At 43.6% G+C, this 15912-nt stretch overlaps 1 protein-coding gene across 3 annotated transcripts in view; it reads right to left on the bottom strand.

The window, feature by feature from the left end:
- The window catches only part of AMOT (angiomotin), a 70025-nt gene that overhangs the window by 3443 nt on the left and 50670 nt on the right, over window positions 1-15912 (bottom strand). For all 3 annotated transcript variants that reach the window (XM_080989780.1, XM_080989779.1, XM_080989778.1), the window contains 7 exons: window positions 15429-15515; window positions 11440-11585; window positions 5815-5964; window positions 3874-4064; window positions 3091-3213; window positions 1234-1466; window positions 330-566 (listed from right to left, as the gene is read on the bottom strand). In XM_080989780.1, the coding sequence (XP_080845906.1) occupies window positions 330-566; window positions 1234-1466; window positions 3091-3213; window positions 3874-4064; window positions 5815-5964; window positions 11440-11585; window positions 15429-15515 (1167 nt within the window). The remainder of the gene's footprint in view (window positions 1-329; window positions 567-1233; window positions 1467-3090; window positions 3214-3873; window positions 4065-5814; window positions 5965-11439; window positions 11586-15428; window positions 15516-15912) is intronic.

Raw genomic sequence — 15912 nt, 5'->3', positions numbered from 1 at the left:
AATTCGCTCTGTAACACACACACATTTCCCCTTACTTTTTAGGAGGGGAAAAGGTGCATCTTATAGAGCAAAAATATACTTTTCCAGCTCTTGTTTCCATCTAGCAAAATGCCTTCCAACTAGGGCTGCAATCTTTAAGTGATTTAACTAGTGAGATCAGCTGTTTCCCAACCTGGTGCCCTCCACAAGTATTCTAGACGGCAACTCCCATCATCTCCAGCCAGTATGGCCCCTGGGCAGAATGTCACTTTAATTCATTGAAAGCCTTTAAATTATTGTTGTTCATTATTCTTAAGTCCTGGCTTAGCCAAGGGGAAAGTCCTCATTACCTGCTTTGTCCGAAGTGTAGGTCAGATTCATAGCAGGGAGCCTCCCCTGCACAGGAGGCAAGGCAGAGGAGGAAGAGGAGGCGGAGACCTTGCTTTGCTCACTTCCCCGGTCCGTCTGAGTGCTACAGTCTCGGCTGCCAGTCTTGGAGTGCGCAAACAGCAGCGGAGGGGAGGGGAGGATGGGCGAAGGAGTGGAAGGAATGGATTCGGAGCGGCATTCTGTTCCCAGCAGAACACCTGAAGGGGAGAAAAAGGACAAGGCAGTTGCACACCAGATGCATGATGCCAGCTTCGTCTTATATTCTGCTCCCTGGGAGCATCCCACAGCACCCAGTCTGTTAAGGCAATGTAGAGTTTTTTAATAATAAAAAAGAGCCAAAAGCCTTACTAAAGTATGCATTCCAGAGGGTCACAACACAAACACACACTTCCAACAGTACAACCTTAGGCAAGTGATTATAATGGCACAGCCAGAAGTACAGAGTGGGAAAAGATGTGTTTGTGCTGCTGTGTATGTGTTTCACTGATGGCTGTCGTGTTCCTCACTGCCCAAAGCAGGAAGATGTGTCCACCCCACCCCCTGCCGCAGGTGTGTAGTATTTGAGCCTGGTGTCAACATATTGGCACCAGAGAGAGAAAATTCCAGTGATTGGTCGAATACAGTGATAAATCAAGGAGTGGTGGTGGTGACATCATCATATCAAGATGGCAGTTTGAGTTGACTCTCCGTCACTTCCATGGGGACAAGTTCTAAAAACACATGCCCCCGATGTCAAAATTAAATTCTACCTATGGATAGGGCCGGTCCTGCAAGGCAGGATTTGATATTTGGTCAACTGGACTGCTCAGAGCCCATGTATGATATGTGAAAACACACATACACACAAACACATGTGTAAATCACCTAAGCTGCCCTTCCAGCTCTTGTCCTCTCTCTTATCTTCCAGAATGGGTGTGCTGCTCAATGTTGAAGAATGGGAGAGCAAGCCTGAGCCAGTGTTGGAGATGGACATCAGGGATTTCGCTGGCCTCATGGAAGACAGCTGGTCAGTCTTGCTCGCCTCTTTCCTGGACCGCTGCTGGAGCACCTTAATCATGGCATCCTTCTCAATGATTTGAGCATGGAGTGTCTTGATCCTAGGACAGGGCAAAAGGACAGTCATCAATATATCAGTGATCCTGGGGCTTTTTCTGACTGCATCCCTCTTCCCAAATATTAAGAAAACTGGGCAGAGTTCATGGATCTGACAATAGGATGCTTGACAGCGCATGGGCTCTCGCAAATGAGCTGAGGGATGTCCTGCTACACTCAAGAAGACCCCAGATAATTTGTCCTGATGCTGATGGGACTTGAGGTCCAAGAAACCATCAGGAGGGCACCAGGTTGGCAAGACTTTTCTTTAAATAATTTTTATTGTTTTGTAAATATAAAAGTTACAATTTTATCACTACAAACAAGAAAAATCTAACCAATGTGGAAACAGAAATTCAATCCCCCTTCCAAATAACATAAACGTTATTGATCCTGAAATGGTATGTTAACTACTCTCAATGTCCTTTATTAATCCACAGAGATAAATAACTACAAAATATCAGTTTATTAATATGTGTATGAAAATCGTAAAACAACAACAACCAACCACTTAATTCCTAGGAAAAAGGAATATTAAAACAACAATTGTATGTTAAAGAACTGATTATTAATAAGCCAAAAAGATAAGAGATAAATAAATAGATGAGAGAACAAATAGGAACAGGAATAATCAGATTATCATTTTAAATTAATATAAGCATTCATCAACTAACGCTTAAATTTCACGTGTTACAAATTTATACATAATGTGAAGGTGGCTGAATTTAATTAACGCTGGTATAAATATAATTGGCAAGACATGTCTGAAGCTCAATGGGGTTTCTAATCAGGGGCAAGAGAAAGAAGAGCCAGAGAAAAGATAAAGGTTCTTGAAAATGAAGCATTTTTTAATACTAAAAAAATCACATTCCAAGAGGAGACTTGCTGGGCAGTGTTCAGACGTGGTTCAAAGCAATTCAATTTGATGCTGGACACAAAAGATGTTTACATGGAAGGAGGAACCAAGAAATATCTAGCTTTTACACTGTTATAGTTGCAACATAGCATTTGTTCCACATTTGTAAAAACTCACACTTTGGAACTCCCTGCCTCTTGACATCAGGCGGGTGCATTTTTGTATTTTTTTCAGCACCTGCTAAAAGATTTTTGTTTAGGCAAGCCTATCCAGATATGCAGAATGCTGAAATGTGATTTAAACTGGCTTATCATTTATTTTAATTGTGTTTTTAAATGGTATGAACACCTGTTGTTAACTGACAATGTTATTGTTTTTTGTTCTTTTTGTAAACTGGTTTGAGATTTGTTTGTATTTACAATTTAGTATAGAAACTTTATGGGAGGGAGGGGAGTTGGGTATGTGCACACATGTCAAAGAAGTTATGCTCCTCTTCCATGGACCAAGTTATCCAATCCTGGGAGTGGAGGAGCCACCTGGCTAGCCAGAATCTCTTTCTCTGGTGTTGTACTACTAAGCCTGCTTGTGTTAAGTATCATTCCCACAAAAAGGGTTTTCTGCAATCCTATGGATTGTGCAGCATATCAGTTTTGACTCCAGGAAAAAGGGTGTGGGTGTGTGAAGAGAAGAAACGTTTCCTATCCTAATTAATTATGTATTTAAAAACTGATACGAAAGAACAGCACAAGAAAAATGATCAAGCTGCAGTTTACCTTCCCTCCATGTCTAGGCATCTCCTGTTAGCCATCAGGATTTCCTCCTCTTCCTTCTGGATGCGGGCTTCAAGAGAGGTGTCATAACTGGCATTGGGCGAGTGGCTGATGACAGTGGTGTCCCTGAAAAACAAGCAGGACTAGTAGCTGGGCAGCGTGTTAGCAGGATCCCTACCCAACAGAACCCATTGCAGTGGAGCTCCTGCATGTAACCAGTGGAGCTGAACGTCATCCAAATGCTAGCCAAACTCCTGTATCGGAAGAATCCCATGTTGCCACACAACGCAAGGTTTGGGTGGCTGCCGGATTGAGTTTTATTGAGAAATTTAGAAATACTAGCCCTTGTGGTTGTATGAAAAAGCACACAAACTTTTATTACAAGCCAGGTTCATAATAATAAGATCCTGGAGGTTGCCCACTCTTTTTTTCTTTTTCTTTTTAAATATGTTTTACTAAGAGTATAACAGCGAATTGAAGTAAATAAGAACAAAAGGGGGGGGGGGAAACGTTTTTAAAAGCAGAGGAAAACAACACTCTCTTCTAAAGGAGTGGGTACACAGCTTCTGCATCCTTTGCTGTCGTCTGAGGCTCAGGTGACCTCAGTGGCTTCCATCAGAATATGCTTCGGCCCTTGAAACAGACACGCCTTACTTGCACATCAGTCTACGGAGCCATACTCCATGAATGAAATGAAATGAATAAATAAAAACACTGTGGGGACGTGGGCTCTATAGATATTATTTCCTCTCCCCCGGTTTCTGTACTATCAACTCCACTTCCTACCTCTGGGCAGCAACTGTAGCTGCAGCATCCAATGCAAACTGCCTCATGACGCTTTCTTCCAGGTACTTCTGTTCCCACTTCGTCATATCTGCTTCCAGGGCAAGAATCCGTTCCTCCTTTTCCCGCAGAAGCTCCATAAGTGCTGTGGCGTTGTATTCAGAGACACTGGCCGGCTGAGACGTCCCCTGGCGCTGATGATAAAACGAGCCAATAAGCTGCTTAGAATGAAGGCTGCTGCCGTATCAGAAATCCCCACTGAACACATTATTATTATTTTTGTTTCAGGATAAATATTCGTTGAAAAGTGCAAATACAATACAAATAATACAAAGGGAAAGAATACAATGAATTGAAAATGTAAACCTAGAAGGCCTTATTGGTGGCTACTCCCAGACTCTGGAACTCCCTCCCTAGAGAAGGCAAACTGGCTCCCTCCTTGTTGTTTTTCCACTGGCAGGTGAAAACTGTTTTATTCTGACAGTCTCTTGGGACTGACTGTGCTGTTTTTACCAATAGACCTGTTTTTATATTGCTTTAATTGTATTACAGTTTAATTATTTTTAAACTATCATCTTTCATGTTTTTAGCCTTCTGCATTTTATCAGAGTTGTTTTAATTTGTGTAAGTTGGCTTTTCCAGTCTGGGGAAAAGGTGGGATATAAATAAAGATAAAGATAAAGATAAACCATAGGACGTCGAAGCCTGTACAGTGCAGCCCCAGAAGGGATAACAAGGCATTGATTCATACAAATATTCCATTTATAAGTATCGAAGAAATGCAAAAATAAAAATGTTCTCCACCTGCAAGCTCCGCCTTTATTGAAAGTAAAGGTTCTATAAAATTGTAGGTGTGCCTACACTGGGGACACTGAACGACTGTCCCACTGATCACATTATTATTACACTTGCTAACTCTGTGGCTTCCTGGAGAATAAAGTCTGATTCACCTAAGTCAGCCAAATGTTGGATTGCTTGGCAAGTTTGAAGTGTGCTAATTATCAGTTGTGGGACCAAGCCGTTCTGTGGCTCACTTGGACAGAACAGTTTTTATCCCCTAGTAAGAAAAATGCACACATCTCACCATGGGCTGAAAACCACGCAGTGGGACAACCTGACAACTGTTCAGCTGGAAGCTCTGCTTTGACACACACTAAATTCATTACATAACAGAGGCACTTCATGAACAGTGCAGAAAGCAGCAGAAGGAAAGGCGCCTGTGATGTGTCTCCTAACAGAAAACAAACGCTCACTCTTAAGTCGCTAACTAGGGCCAGTGGCACAGTGTCTGCTCCACATGCAGAAGGTCCTGGGTTCAATCCCATTTCCAGGTAGGGCTGGGAAAGATTCCCTGCCTGAAATGCTGGAGAGCTGCTGCCAGTCAGTGTAAACAATACTGAGCTAAAGGGACGAAGCAGCTGACGTGGTGTTAGGGTTAGGTTCCTGTGTGTGTTCACCTCCTTTCAAAAAAGCAGTCGGTTAAATAAGTTTCACTAGGGCTTTTTAAAAACCAGAAGCCCAGCTCCTCCTCCTCCTATTATTTATACCCTGCCCATTTGGCTGGCTTGCCTCAGTCACTTTAGGTGGCTCCCAACAGAATATTAAAAACATGATAAAAGATCAAACATTATAAACTTCCCTAAACAGGGCTGCCTTCAGATGTGCTCTAAAAGTCAGATAATTGTTTATTTCCTTGACGTCTGAAGTGGGGGGCATTCCACAGGGCGGGTGCCACTACTGAGAAGGCCCTCTGCCTGGTTCCCTGTAACTTGGCTTCTCGCAGCGAGAGAACTGCCAGAAGGCCCTGGATGATGGGGTGGAGACACTCCTTCAGGTTTACTGGGCCGAGGCCATTTAGGGCTTTAAAGGTCAGCACCAACACTTTCAATTCTGCTCAGAAACATACTCAGTTGGAAGGTGGTGTTCTGCTTAAGATCCTCTTACCTGCTGCATCCGGAGGGATTCAAGTTCCCTCTCCAGCCGTGTCCGCAGTCGGTGTTCCAGCTGTTCGCGCTTCTCGCAGGCTGCCTGCAGCTGAACCAAGGCCTGCTGCATTTTCTCCACCTTCTCAACATAAACCTGCTTTTTCTTCAACTAAAAGGAAAAAAGGGTGGGGGGAGTGTAGGTGGTGAAGCTCCTTCAGTAACCAGAAGCATCACAACACCTGCTAGCTCCAGCAAGCCTTCGTCAAGAGCAGCAACCCAGATTCCCCCTCCCCCCAGTCATCCCAAAAGCACAGCAGGGGGAGGGCAACAACCACCCTTTTGCTGTCCCCCCAAATCAGGGGAAGGGCTGTAGCTCAGTGGTAAGGCACTGCATGCAGGACATTATAAGAACATAAGAAGAGGCAGCTGGGTCAGGTCAAAGGCCCAGGACTCTGTTCTCACACCCACTGACCAGCTGGGGAGTTTGCAAGGTGGTTTGGACTACAGTTCCCATCATCCCCAGCCAGGACAGTCCTATGTTGGTGGGGTTGGTGATGGGAGCACAGCTATCCTATCTGGGGCTGATGAGAATTGCAGTCTAAAACATCATTAATAATGATGATCACCACCACCACCACCACCAAGATGTCCCAGAACAGATGACAACAATTCAAACAATTTAGTATGGCAGCACCTACACCTTGGAACTCCCTGCCTATTGACATCAGGCAGGCGCCTTCACAGTGATTTTTGGCACCTGCTAAACATTATTATTCAGATAGGCCTTAGAAACTTGACATTAGAAACTTGACATTAAAACTTGACATGTTTTAATCTGTTCTTAGTCTATTGCTATTTTAACTTTCTGAAAATTCTAAATTATGGTGTTGATTTTTTGTATTGCTAATTTGTTTTATCTTTTTTGTAAACTGATGTTCATTGCAGACACACTTTTAATTGATCAAACCCTTCTTAAACCAACTAAAGTAATTGATTCGAGCCAGCTAAACGTCACAGGCCTCTCCAAACAGTGAGCGCTTTCACTCCAAGAGCAGAAATAATTTTGCTTCAAGGAGATGCCTGCTTTGGCTGAAAAGTATTTCATCAGCCAAGTGCTTTGGTCTAGCATTACTTCTCTCTCTTCGTTCCAAATCTTTTTATTGATTTTGCATTAATATACATTAAATGGACACAATTATAGCCATACAAAGAAAAAATGCAAAAGTCTCCCACTGCCTCCTTCATATTCTATTGCATGATCATCACTCATGTTTGTTTAGCATCTATTTTTGCCATTTCTACAACAGGGATCTTCTGCATCAGATCATCATTGTCTCTGAAACCTGAAGGAGAAAGGACACGCACGAACATACCTTTAACAAAGGGAAAGCAATCAGGAAGTCAGATCTGTACTGATGCAGCCAACACATTCTGGATACATACGTAATGAATAGCCACCAACTGGCATAGAAAGTTTCCGGTTTCTTTTCCCCCTTCAATAATAATGCTACATCTTGAGTTATTTCTCTTGTATGTTCCTTCTCTTGTACGTATGTACTTGCTTGTCTTTTGATTAGTGAATAAACCTGTATTCTGAATGGGAGGGGTTTGAGCATTGCTGAGTTATTGCACAGAACCTTTGAGAACCAGACGTCACGAAGCGCCACCGTGCCTCAACAGCAACTCAAGCCAAACCCATCTGGTCAGTTCTTTCCCACTTTCTGTTTGCTTATTTTAAAATAAGTTATAACCCTCAAAGAGCACCTCTGGAAAATTACTCACAGACCAAAATGTTTTTTTGGTGTTTTTGTTTTTTTAAAAACAGTATAAAAACAACCCAGCGATTTCTGTGGCACTGCATATGCATGGGCCCTTGAAACACAAACACACTATAGACAGACATGTTATATCTATGGTGTTCTAGTCATAGAGTGTTGCACTGACCTGGGAATCCAGGGTTCAGTTCCCCACTATTAGCTATGAAGCTCACTGGGTGACCTTGGGGCAAATCACTGCCTTTCAGCCTAACCTACCTCACAGGGTTGTTGTGCAGATTAAATGGGGATGGGGGGGGGAGAGCCATGTATGCCACCTTGAGCTCCTTGGAGGGAAAGTTGGGATATAAATGCAATAAATGGGGAAAAAGATGAGTAAAAGGAATATTCTTGGGTGAGCACATCAACCATATTGCACTTGAGGCAGGGAATAAAATAATCACACACACACCACCAAAAAACACACAACCGCCCCCCCAAGCCTCCACGGAAACTGGAATTTGATCTGGTGATATCCCCCCCACCCCGTGCTTCCGAGAGAAGGAATAGCCTTCTCTATCAGTTCCGCTGACAGAAGATAACTATGTGGTGATTGATGATAGTAAGACAGATGGTCTGACTATTAAATCATTTTGGGAGATAAGAGCGATCAAATAGGAGAAACCTCAAACGCTTTGATCAAGGCTGTTCTCTGCTTCCTGCACCTGGGGGCTTGGATGGGTGACAGAATGAGACAGCAAGCTGAGGAGCTGACATTGTGCCCAAACGCCACGTAACAACCCTCTGTGGGTAAGAAAACCCGCATCCTCTCTTTCTTAAATACTTCTGGGACAAGAAAAATGCAAATTACAGAGATTTCTCTGCTGATTAAAATTTACAATCAGAAAACTTGTAACAGCCACTTCCTGTCTCTAAGAACAAAGGGGAAACTGGTGGTGGGAATTAATGGAGGTAAAGTTAATATTAAAGAAAAAACTTGGTTGATATTTACCAATAATAATAATCTGGGAACCTAACTTGGACTTTGGTGGGGGAAAAGAAAGATTCTGAGACGCTTTGACTTAAAAGAAATACTGTTTAACAGAAAGTGGAGAAGATGGATGTTATCATGGACTGACTGATTATTTCTTTTAAATGTAATTGGCAAATGGAAAATTGGAAGCCCGTTTTATCTATCTTTAATCCTTTCTTTCTTTCTTTCTCTCTCTCTCTCTCTCTCTCTCTCTCTCTCTCTCTCTGTTTCTATTTTTTCTTTGGAATCCTATGCTTGGGGCCTTTGTTAAGGTTCAGGGAATTAAGTATTCCTGTGGGTGGTGGATGGTTCATGGAGGACCCTGGGTGGGAGACAGGGAAGTGTTGCCCCTCCTCCCAGGGTGAGTGGCTGGAAGGAGAAAGGAAGGATCCCAGGTGAGAGATGAGAGGGACTGATATGTTGGGGGCGGGGCTGATAATTGCCTTTGGGGGAGGAATCTATATTCTGCTTGTAGTTATAGTAGTGGCTATCTTATTGTATTGTGAAAAACTTTGATAAAAATATTTTTTATTTTAAGGAATTTGATGAAAGAAACGGAATTCATATCTTCCCATATAACAAAGGGAAAAGTTTGGCTACAACAACTGCAGACTATCGGAGAAAACCAGAATTTGAAAAGTATACTTTGAAACAAATACTATTAGCAGCTTGGATTTGATCACCACAATAGTTATTCGGTGGAAAGAAAGTAAATTAGAAAATGGCCATATTATCCCTGTTGATGCTGATCAAGAAACCTTCCCTTATTTTCAAAAATTCTTTTGGTGCATATTCTGCATAGTGACCCAAAGCACAAGATGTCTTCCCAGCGGGTCAAAAATTCCAAGCAATCATTCAGCCATAACTCTAGAGCTGCCACAGTTTGGGAATGAGTCCCAAGACGCTTGGCAATGTTTGTCTCGTAACAGAGATGAATCCTTCTCCAGCTCCTATTAAAATCTGGGTGAGAGAAGACTTCCAGGGCGCAGTCACAGAAAACAACCCCTCTCTTCAAAGGAGATGGGAAGACAACCAAGGCGGCTTTAAAAGGGGATTAGGGCAAATTCATGAAGGAGGAGAGAGCTACCAGCAACAATGGCTGTGCTCTGCCTCTACAGCTGGAGGCAGCAATGTTTCTGAGTATCTGGAATGCTTCTGAGTTGCTGGAAACTGCAGGAGTAGGGAGTGGTCTTGTCCCTGAATCCTGCTTGCTGGTTTCCCACAGGCAACTGTTTAGGAGAACAGGATGCTGTACTAGGTGGGCCACGGGTCTGATCCAGCAGGTTCTTATGTTTTTAATGCAGCTGCTCTGAAATCAGATAACCTAGCAGCTGCGACCATCCTCCATCATTTGTACTGAAAACACAATAGCACCAGCATTCCATTCCATTCCATTCTTTTCTTTTACAGCCTTGGTCACCCTGGTGCCCCCAAGATACCCTGGACCACAACAGCCATCAGTCCCTGGCCAGCCCAGTTCCCCCACCTGCACAATGAGCTGATGTAGCCCACCCCATCCACAAGCCCCCCCCCCATTGCTACTTTTGGAAGCATGGAAAGAAAAAAAAACAGAGAAAGGAGGAGAACACAGTTCCCCATTTTATTCCCCAAAAACCCAGCTGCGCAAAGACTGAAATCCCGCTGTCTCAGATGCACTGAAGAATAAGCATGCCACCGTCCAATTTTGTTATCTGGGCATCAGGAATGAAGCCACCCCACTCTACTTTATTTCCAAAAGCGAGCTCAGAGGCCCAACTGGATTTGCATAAAAACAGCCTTCACAATACTATGCCCAATCATCCTCTTAAAAAGGAGTCTGGAAAAGGTTAAGCAAGCAGAGGAGAGTCAAGGGAGCAAGAAAAGTGAAGAAGCAGCGTGAATAACACACACACACACACACACACACACACACACACAAACACACACACACACACCCTCAATTATCTACACATGCCAAGAACACCACTTGGCAAAATCCTTCCTCTTTCGTAAGGCTAGATTGGAAATTATTTACCATTACGGGCTCAGAAATGTGGACTAAGCACACAAAGGATCTGGCCAAGCCACCTATAATAGCTTGATAACCAGTCAGTGCTAAAATCATAGGCCTAGTTCTTCTTTTCAGAACTCAAACACCCTTCACACAATGGTGTCTTGGAAAATTACAGTAAAAAAGAAAAGGGCAAGTCTTTTAGGGATTTTGGTTTCCTTAATAATGCTCAGTGGGCGTTTGAAGAAAGGGGGTCCGGCAGTCAAGCTGGCATCCTTAAGGACATTCCATTCTTACTGCCTTTTAGCAGTGCAGATCTTGTAAGTTTAACTGATGCACATTCATAGAAAAGCATCCACATTAATTTGCAAGAGGAATGAAAAGCACCAACCTGGCCCTTTGCAAGAGCTTTAAGCACAAACGCAGGTTGGCTAAAAATATGACAGTTGTCCACAGAGATGATGGGATCTCACTTATCTGAGATGAAAGCAGTGGAGGTTTTCCTTTTCAAAATGTTTTGTTTTTAAGGCCAATTTCCAAACTTTCTAAACTCTCCAAGGGACCTTTGCAGATATGACTAAACTGAGCAATACGGCTTTAACTATATTCTTTCATGATTCTCTTGAGATAGATGAAAAAAGCTTTTGTGCTGCCCCCAGGACATTATATGATGGGCATCTGGATAATTTGTATGGATTAATAAGAATCATTTATGCTACTGCGCAACTTGATATGACTTTCTTTGCTTTTCCATTAAAAGTCAATGTAGATGGCAGAATGCAAACACAAAAGTGTGAAACAAGAAACAGACTGAACATGTGATGAGAACCTCCAGCAGCTCCTCTGAGCTGGGGAATGGGGCCTTACCTCTTCTTCCAGTTTCACCACTTTGGCCTGAGCATTGTTCAAAGCCTGGTCGCGAATTTCAATGTGCCTCCTCTGTTCCTCATTAGCAGAGCGAACTCCAGCCAGCTCGATCTCTAGCTTCTCCTTCTCCCTCTGGGTTTCTTTGTCTGTCCGAATAAAGGGGGAGTGGAAGGAAAACTTTTTAAGAAAATGGGCAGAAGGGCAAGGAGAAAGATTGAGTCGTCTTCTGGGAAATCCATTTAAAATCTCTGTTTCTTTTAAAATGCGTGTCACCCTTCTTCATTCTACCTTTCCTCCAAGGAGTACAGGGCAGTTGGCATGGTTCCCCCCTGACACCTTTATCCCTGCTACAACCATGTGACAGGCCTTGACACTGGTGGATCTCAAGTTCTAGTAAAAAAACAAATTACGATTCTGCAAGCCTGATGTTTGTCCACCTGTGTTTTATATATTAACAGCTTCAAAAATTGTAGGCCTTGCAGCAGATGTCGAATTCAGTGCCTCACCGTGTACAGAAAAGGACAATATACTGCTAGCAGGAGTGATTTCGCACACCTAATTCCCAGGAAGATTATCTGACTGCTTTGGTCAAGTCCAGCCTTCGCCCCATTCCTTAGCTACATGAACTCCACAGTGGAGTTTGCTACAAATGAGACAGACAACACCCATGCAAACAGATCCTAACTGTGCAATTCCTTGTTCGTGTTAAGGAAAGTCAATTCTGGTGTGCAAAAACAACATTTTGTGCTAGTGATTTAGGATTTGGATGACTTCCACACAATATGCCTAGTGTGATTTGGGTTGGGTAATTGGAGGGAGAGAAGGGAGTCTATCCCCACACAAGGGAATTGTGTAAATTGGACTTCAACTAAGGACATTTGATTTGGCTGAAGCAGGCGCGCGCACACACACACACACACACACACACACACGAGATAAATCCCAAATGGAATGGATTTGCTACTTGCTTTAATCCAACAAGAAGTGTTCTACAAAGAATGAACTATCTGGAACCTCTGCAGTGAGGTGTCCAAACAAGACCCATTTTACGGGTTACTATGTTAAAAAACAAAACAGGATAATTCAGGCATGCCTAAGGCATGAGGTGGTGCGGCAGAAATGAAGAATGAATTCACCAAGGGTGCTGCTTTTTGTGGAGCTGCTGTGGTTCTCAGCATTCTACCAGTTGGATGCCAACACTGACTCAGCTGCAGAATACACACCTCTTGAATAAAATACATCCAGCCCTGACAACACAGGAGAAAGCACACTCCAAGCCGCGGCATCATCCCATGCCTAAGGAATTACACCAAGTCATTTTGTTAACAGAACCAGATTTTATCCAGCCAGCAGACAGGCTAAGCAGTGCCAGTCTTGCAGGTGTGGAGAGAATGGAAGCAGAAGATAATCACACACAGAATTTTACACTGTATTCACATTGAGAATTTTACACTGTATTCACATTGAGATTTTAGTGGTAGGGCTCTGTTTATAAATGTTATAAAAGCGACCCTATAGATGTGAAGTATTTTCACACCCTACCGATTTGGAATGGGATGGTGCATCTCATTCAGTTAGCACTGGAATATCCATCAGTAATTAAAAAGATTGCAGGCGCTGGCGTTAAGGAGTATCTACAGCATTTTCCCCTTTCAAAACCAATTATGTTTCAGGAGCAAACCGGAGGAAGATGGATGCTGGTGCAAGACAAGCCTTGGGTCTGCTCCAGCAGGGGTCTTCCTAGATTCTTATCCCAACAGGTCCTGGCTCTACCTACAATGGCCAGTCAGATGCTTCCAGAAAGTCCACAAACAGGGGCATGAAAGAAAAAGTCCCCCGTCCCCCCGGTAGTCACTCCCTTGCAGCTAGCATTCAGTGACAGTCATGATGGCTGGGCTCAGGGGCAGCCTAGCAGCCACTGGCCAGGGAAGAACCATAGATCAGTGGCACTGCACTTGCTTTGCAAGCACAAGGTCCTGGGTTCAATCCGCAGAAACTCCAGGAAGGGCTGGAATCTTGTCTAAAATCCTGGAAAGTTGCTACCAGTAAATGTAGACAGTAATGTGGACGCTACTGAGCAAAAAAAACCCCAAAACATTAAACAGCCCAACAATTTAAAACTTTCAAAAATAATTGAAATCAACAATACAGTCATACCTTGGAAGTTGAACAGAATCTGCTCCAGATGTCCGTTCAACATACGAAATGTTCGACTTCCAAAGTGTGGCTTCTGATTGGCTGCAGGAAGCTCCAGAACCAATCAGAAGCTGTGGAAGCCCCATCGGATGTTCGGCTTCCAAAAGAACGTTTGAAAACCAGGACACTCACTTCTGGTTTTTGATTATTCAGGAGCCGGAACGTTTGACTCCCAAGGCGTTCGGGAGCCAAGGTACGCCTGTATGCTAAAAACCAGACTGAAGAACATCTCAGCATTCTGCATTCCTGGGTAGGCTTGTCTACACAAAAATGCTTTGAGTAGGTACCAAAAAGAGTGTAGCAAAGTCCTGGCTGGGAGCTATTTCTCACAAATGTGGAATGTGATTTAAGTGGTACCTTTGACAATGCCTGTTCTGTTGATCAAAGTGGCTGAGTGGACATTTATGGGGTAAGGTGATCTCGTAGGTCAACTGATCTGAGTTGTTAAGGGCCCCCCTATATATTAATAGTAACACCTTGAACTTGGACTGATAGCAAATCAGTAACCAGTGGAGGTCTCTGAAGCAGAGGGTTTATATGCTGACAGGGTCTCACTCCCATCACTAATTGTGCCACAGCATTCTGCACTAACTGCAGCTTTTGGATCAAGCCCCACATAAACCACATTCTAGTAATCCTATCATGAAATAACAATTTTTTAAATTGCAATTTTAATTTTAATGCAACGGCAACACAGTTAGGTGCTGTCTACTGGGTGGAGCTCTGAGAACAATAAATCAGTATTTACCTTGCTTAAGTCCCGATACATTTCAGCCCAGCGGAAATGTCGTAAGAACCTGTAACATTGGTTTTTACTATAATCCATCTGCTCCTCCAGGCAGGGTTTGTAACCCAAGGCTAACTCTACACACACTAGCAAAGCAGCGGCATAGTATAGTTCTTCCTCAGAGGAAACACCAGCACCACCATCCATCCTGCTCTCCTGTCTGGATTGGCCTAGTTTCACCCAAGTGGCTACACGTTGGATTTATATTCAGTCTCAAGGACCCTGCACTTCAGAAGTGCCTGGAGGAAGACAAGTGGAGTGCTCCACTTGTCTTCTATTGCAAGCAAACCTCTAGGTGTTAACACTATAGCTCAGTGGTAGAGCATCCGCTCTGAGCGTGGTTCAATCCCCAGCATCTCCTGCAAGGTCTGGGCATGCTCCATGTCTGGAAGCCTGGAGGGCCACTATCAGTCAGTGTTGACAATACTGAGCTAGATGGACCAGTGTTCTACCTCAGGAGAAAGCAGCTTGTGTGTACTTGCCTGTGGCTTGTAGCTCAATTTTAATGCTTCTTTGCAGCAAAAAAAATGGGTTCGCTCATGTAGGGAAGGCTTAGTAAATTGCTCCCTTTGCATCAGTTCAATGAGCCAGAAAAGAAATCCCTGCTGGCATCTCCAGGAAGAGCTGGGAAAGTCCTATAATCTCTCGCTTTATTCTGCACTATAGAACTATATCCAGTGCAATTTAGGAAAGGTAGCGGTAATGTGGGGGAGAACCAAGGGGTAGACAAATAAATGTTCAGGGGAAGTGTGAACGTGTGGAAGTCAAGAACTGTAGTGAGTAAAGGGTGGGAAAGAGAAACTGCTCATTACTATGAGCAGCACTGATTGCGCCTATTTTTTTTTTAAGATGCAAGCAGACACTGCCAGCATCTCACCATCTTATGCTTTGCTGAGCCATTCCCAAGCCTACCCACTGCTTGCCCTAGTGATTTCTGAACAGCTGTCACTTCAAGCCCACCTTTGCAACAGGCCTCAACCATATTAAAGGAGAAATTCAGACTCACTTTGTGCAAAGAGCTGGCAGATGGTTTTCTTGTTATCCTCAGAGCCTTCCTTCTCCGCAAGCTGCTTGTTGGCTGTTTCCATACGCTCTGCAGAAGAGAGGATAAATACATTTTACAGAATCCGCACAGCTAATTGCAGCCAGCATACTGTACGTTTTTCTAACACCAAGCTTCCTCAATCAGTCTGGTGCTCCAGCTGGAGCTGATACCAAGTTGCAGTGAGGTGGATAGCAATAAAAGATGACTGGATAAATTCACGGATGGTAAAGCTATCAATGGCTACTGGCAACAATGGAGGCTGGTTCTCATGGCTGAAGAAATAAGTGCAACAGCCGTCAGGCAACCAGGGGTGTCAGGCAACCAGGGGTGGTGAGGGGGCAGTGGGAGAGGAGGAGAGGTGCAGGGTCACTTTACTGGAGCACCTGAGAAACCAGCTGTTATTAGCCCTTCCTCCTCCTTGAACTGTTTATATCTCAGCTGCTCA

This window comes from Podarcis pityusensis (genome assembly GCF_964106645.2).
Source record: "Podarcis pityusensis genome assembly, chromosome: Z".
Classification (NCBI taxonomy): domain Eukaryota; kingdom Metazoa; phylum Chordata; class Lepidosauria; order Squamata; family Lacertidae; genus Podarcis; species Podarcis pityusensis.
Note: the sequence above shows the minus strand (reverse complement) of the source record. Positions and strands in the feature narration are given on the sequence as shown.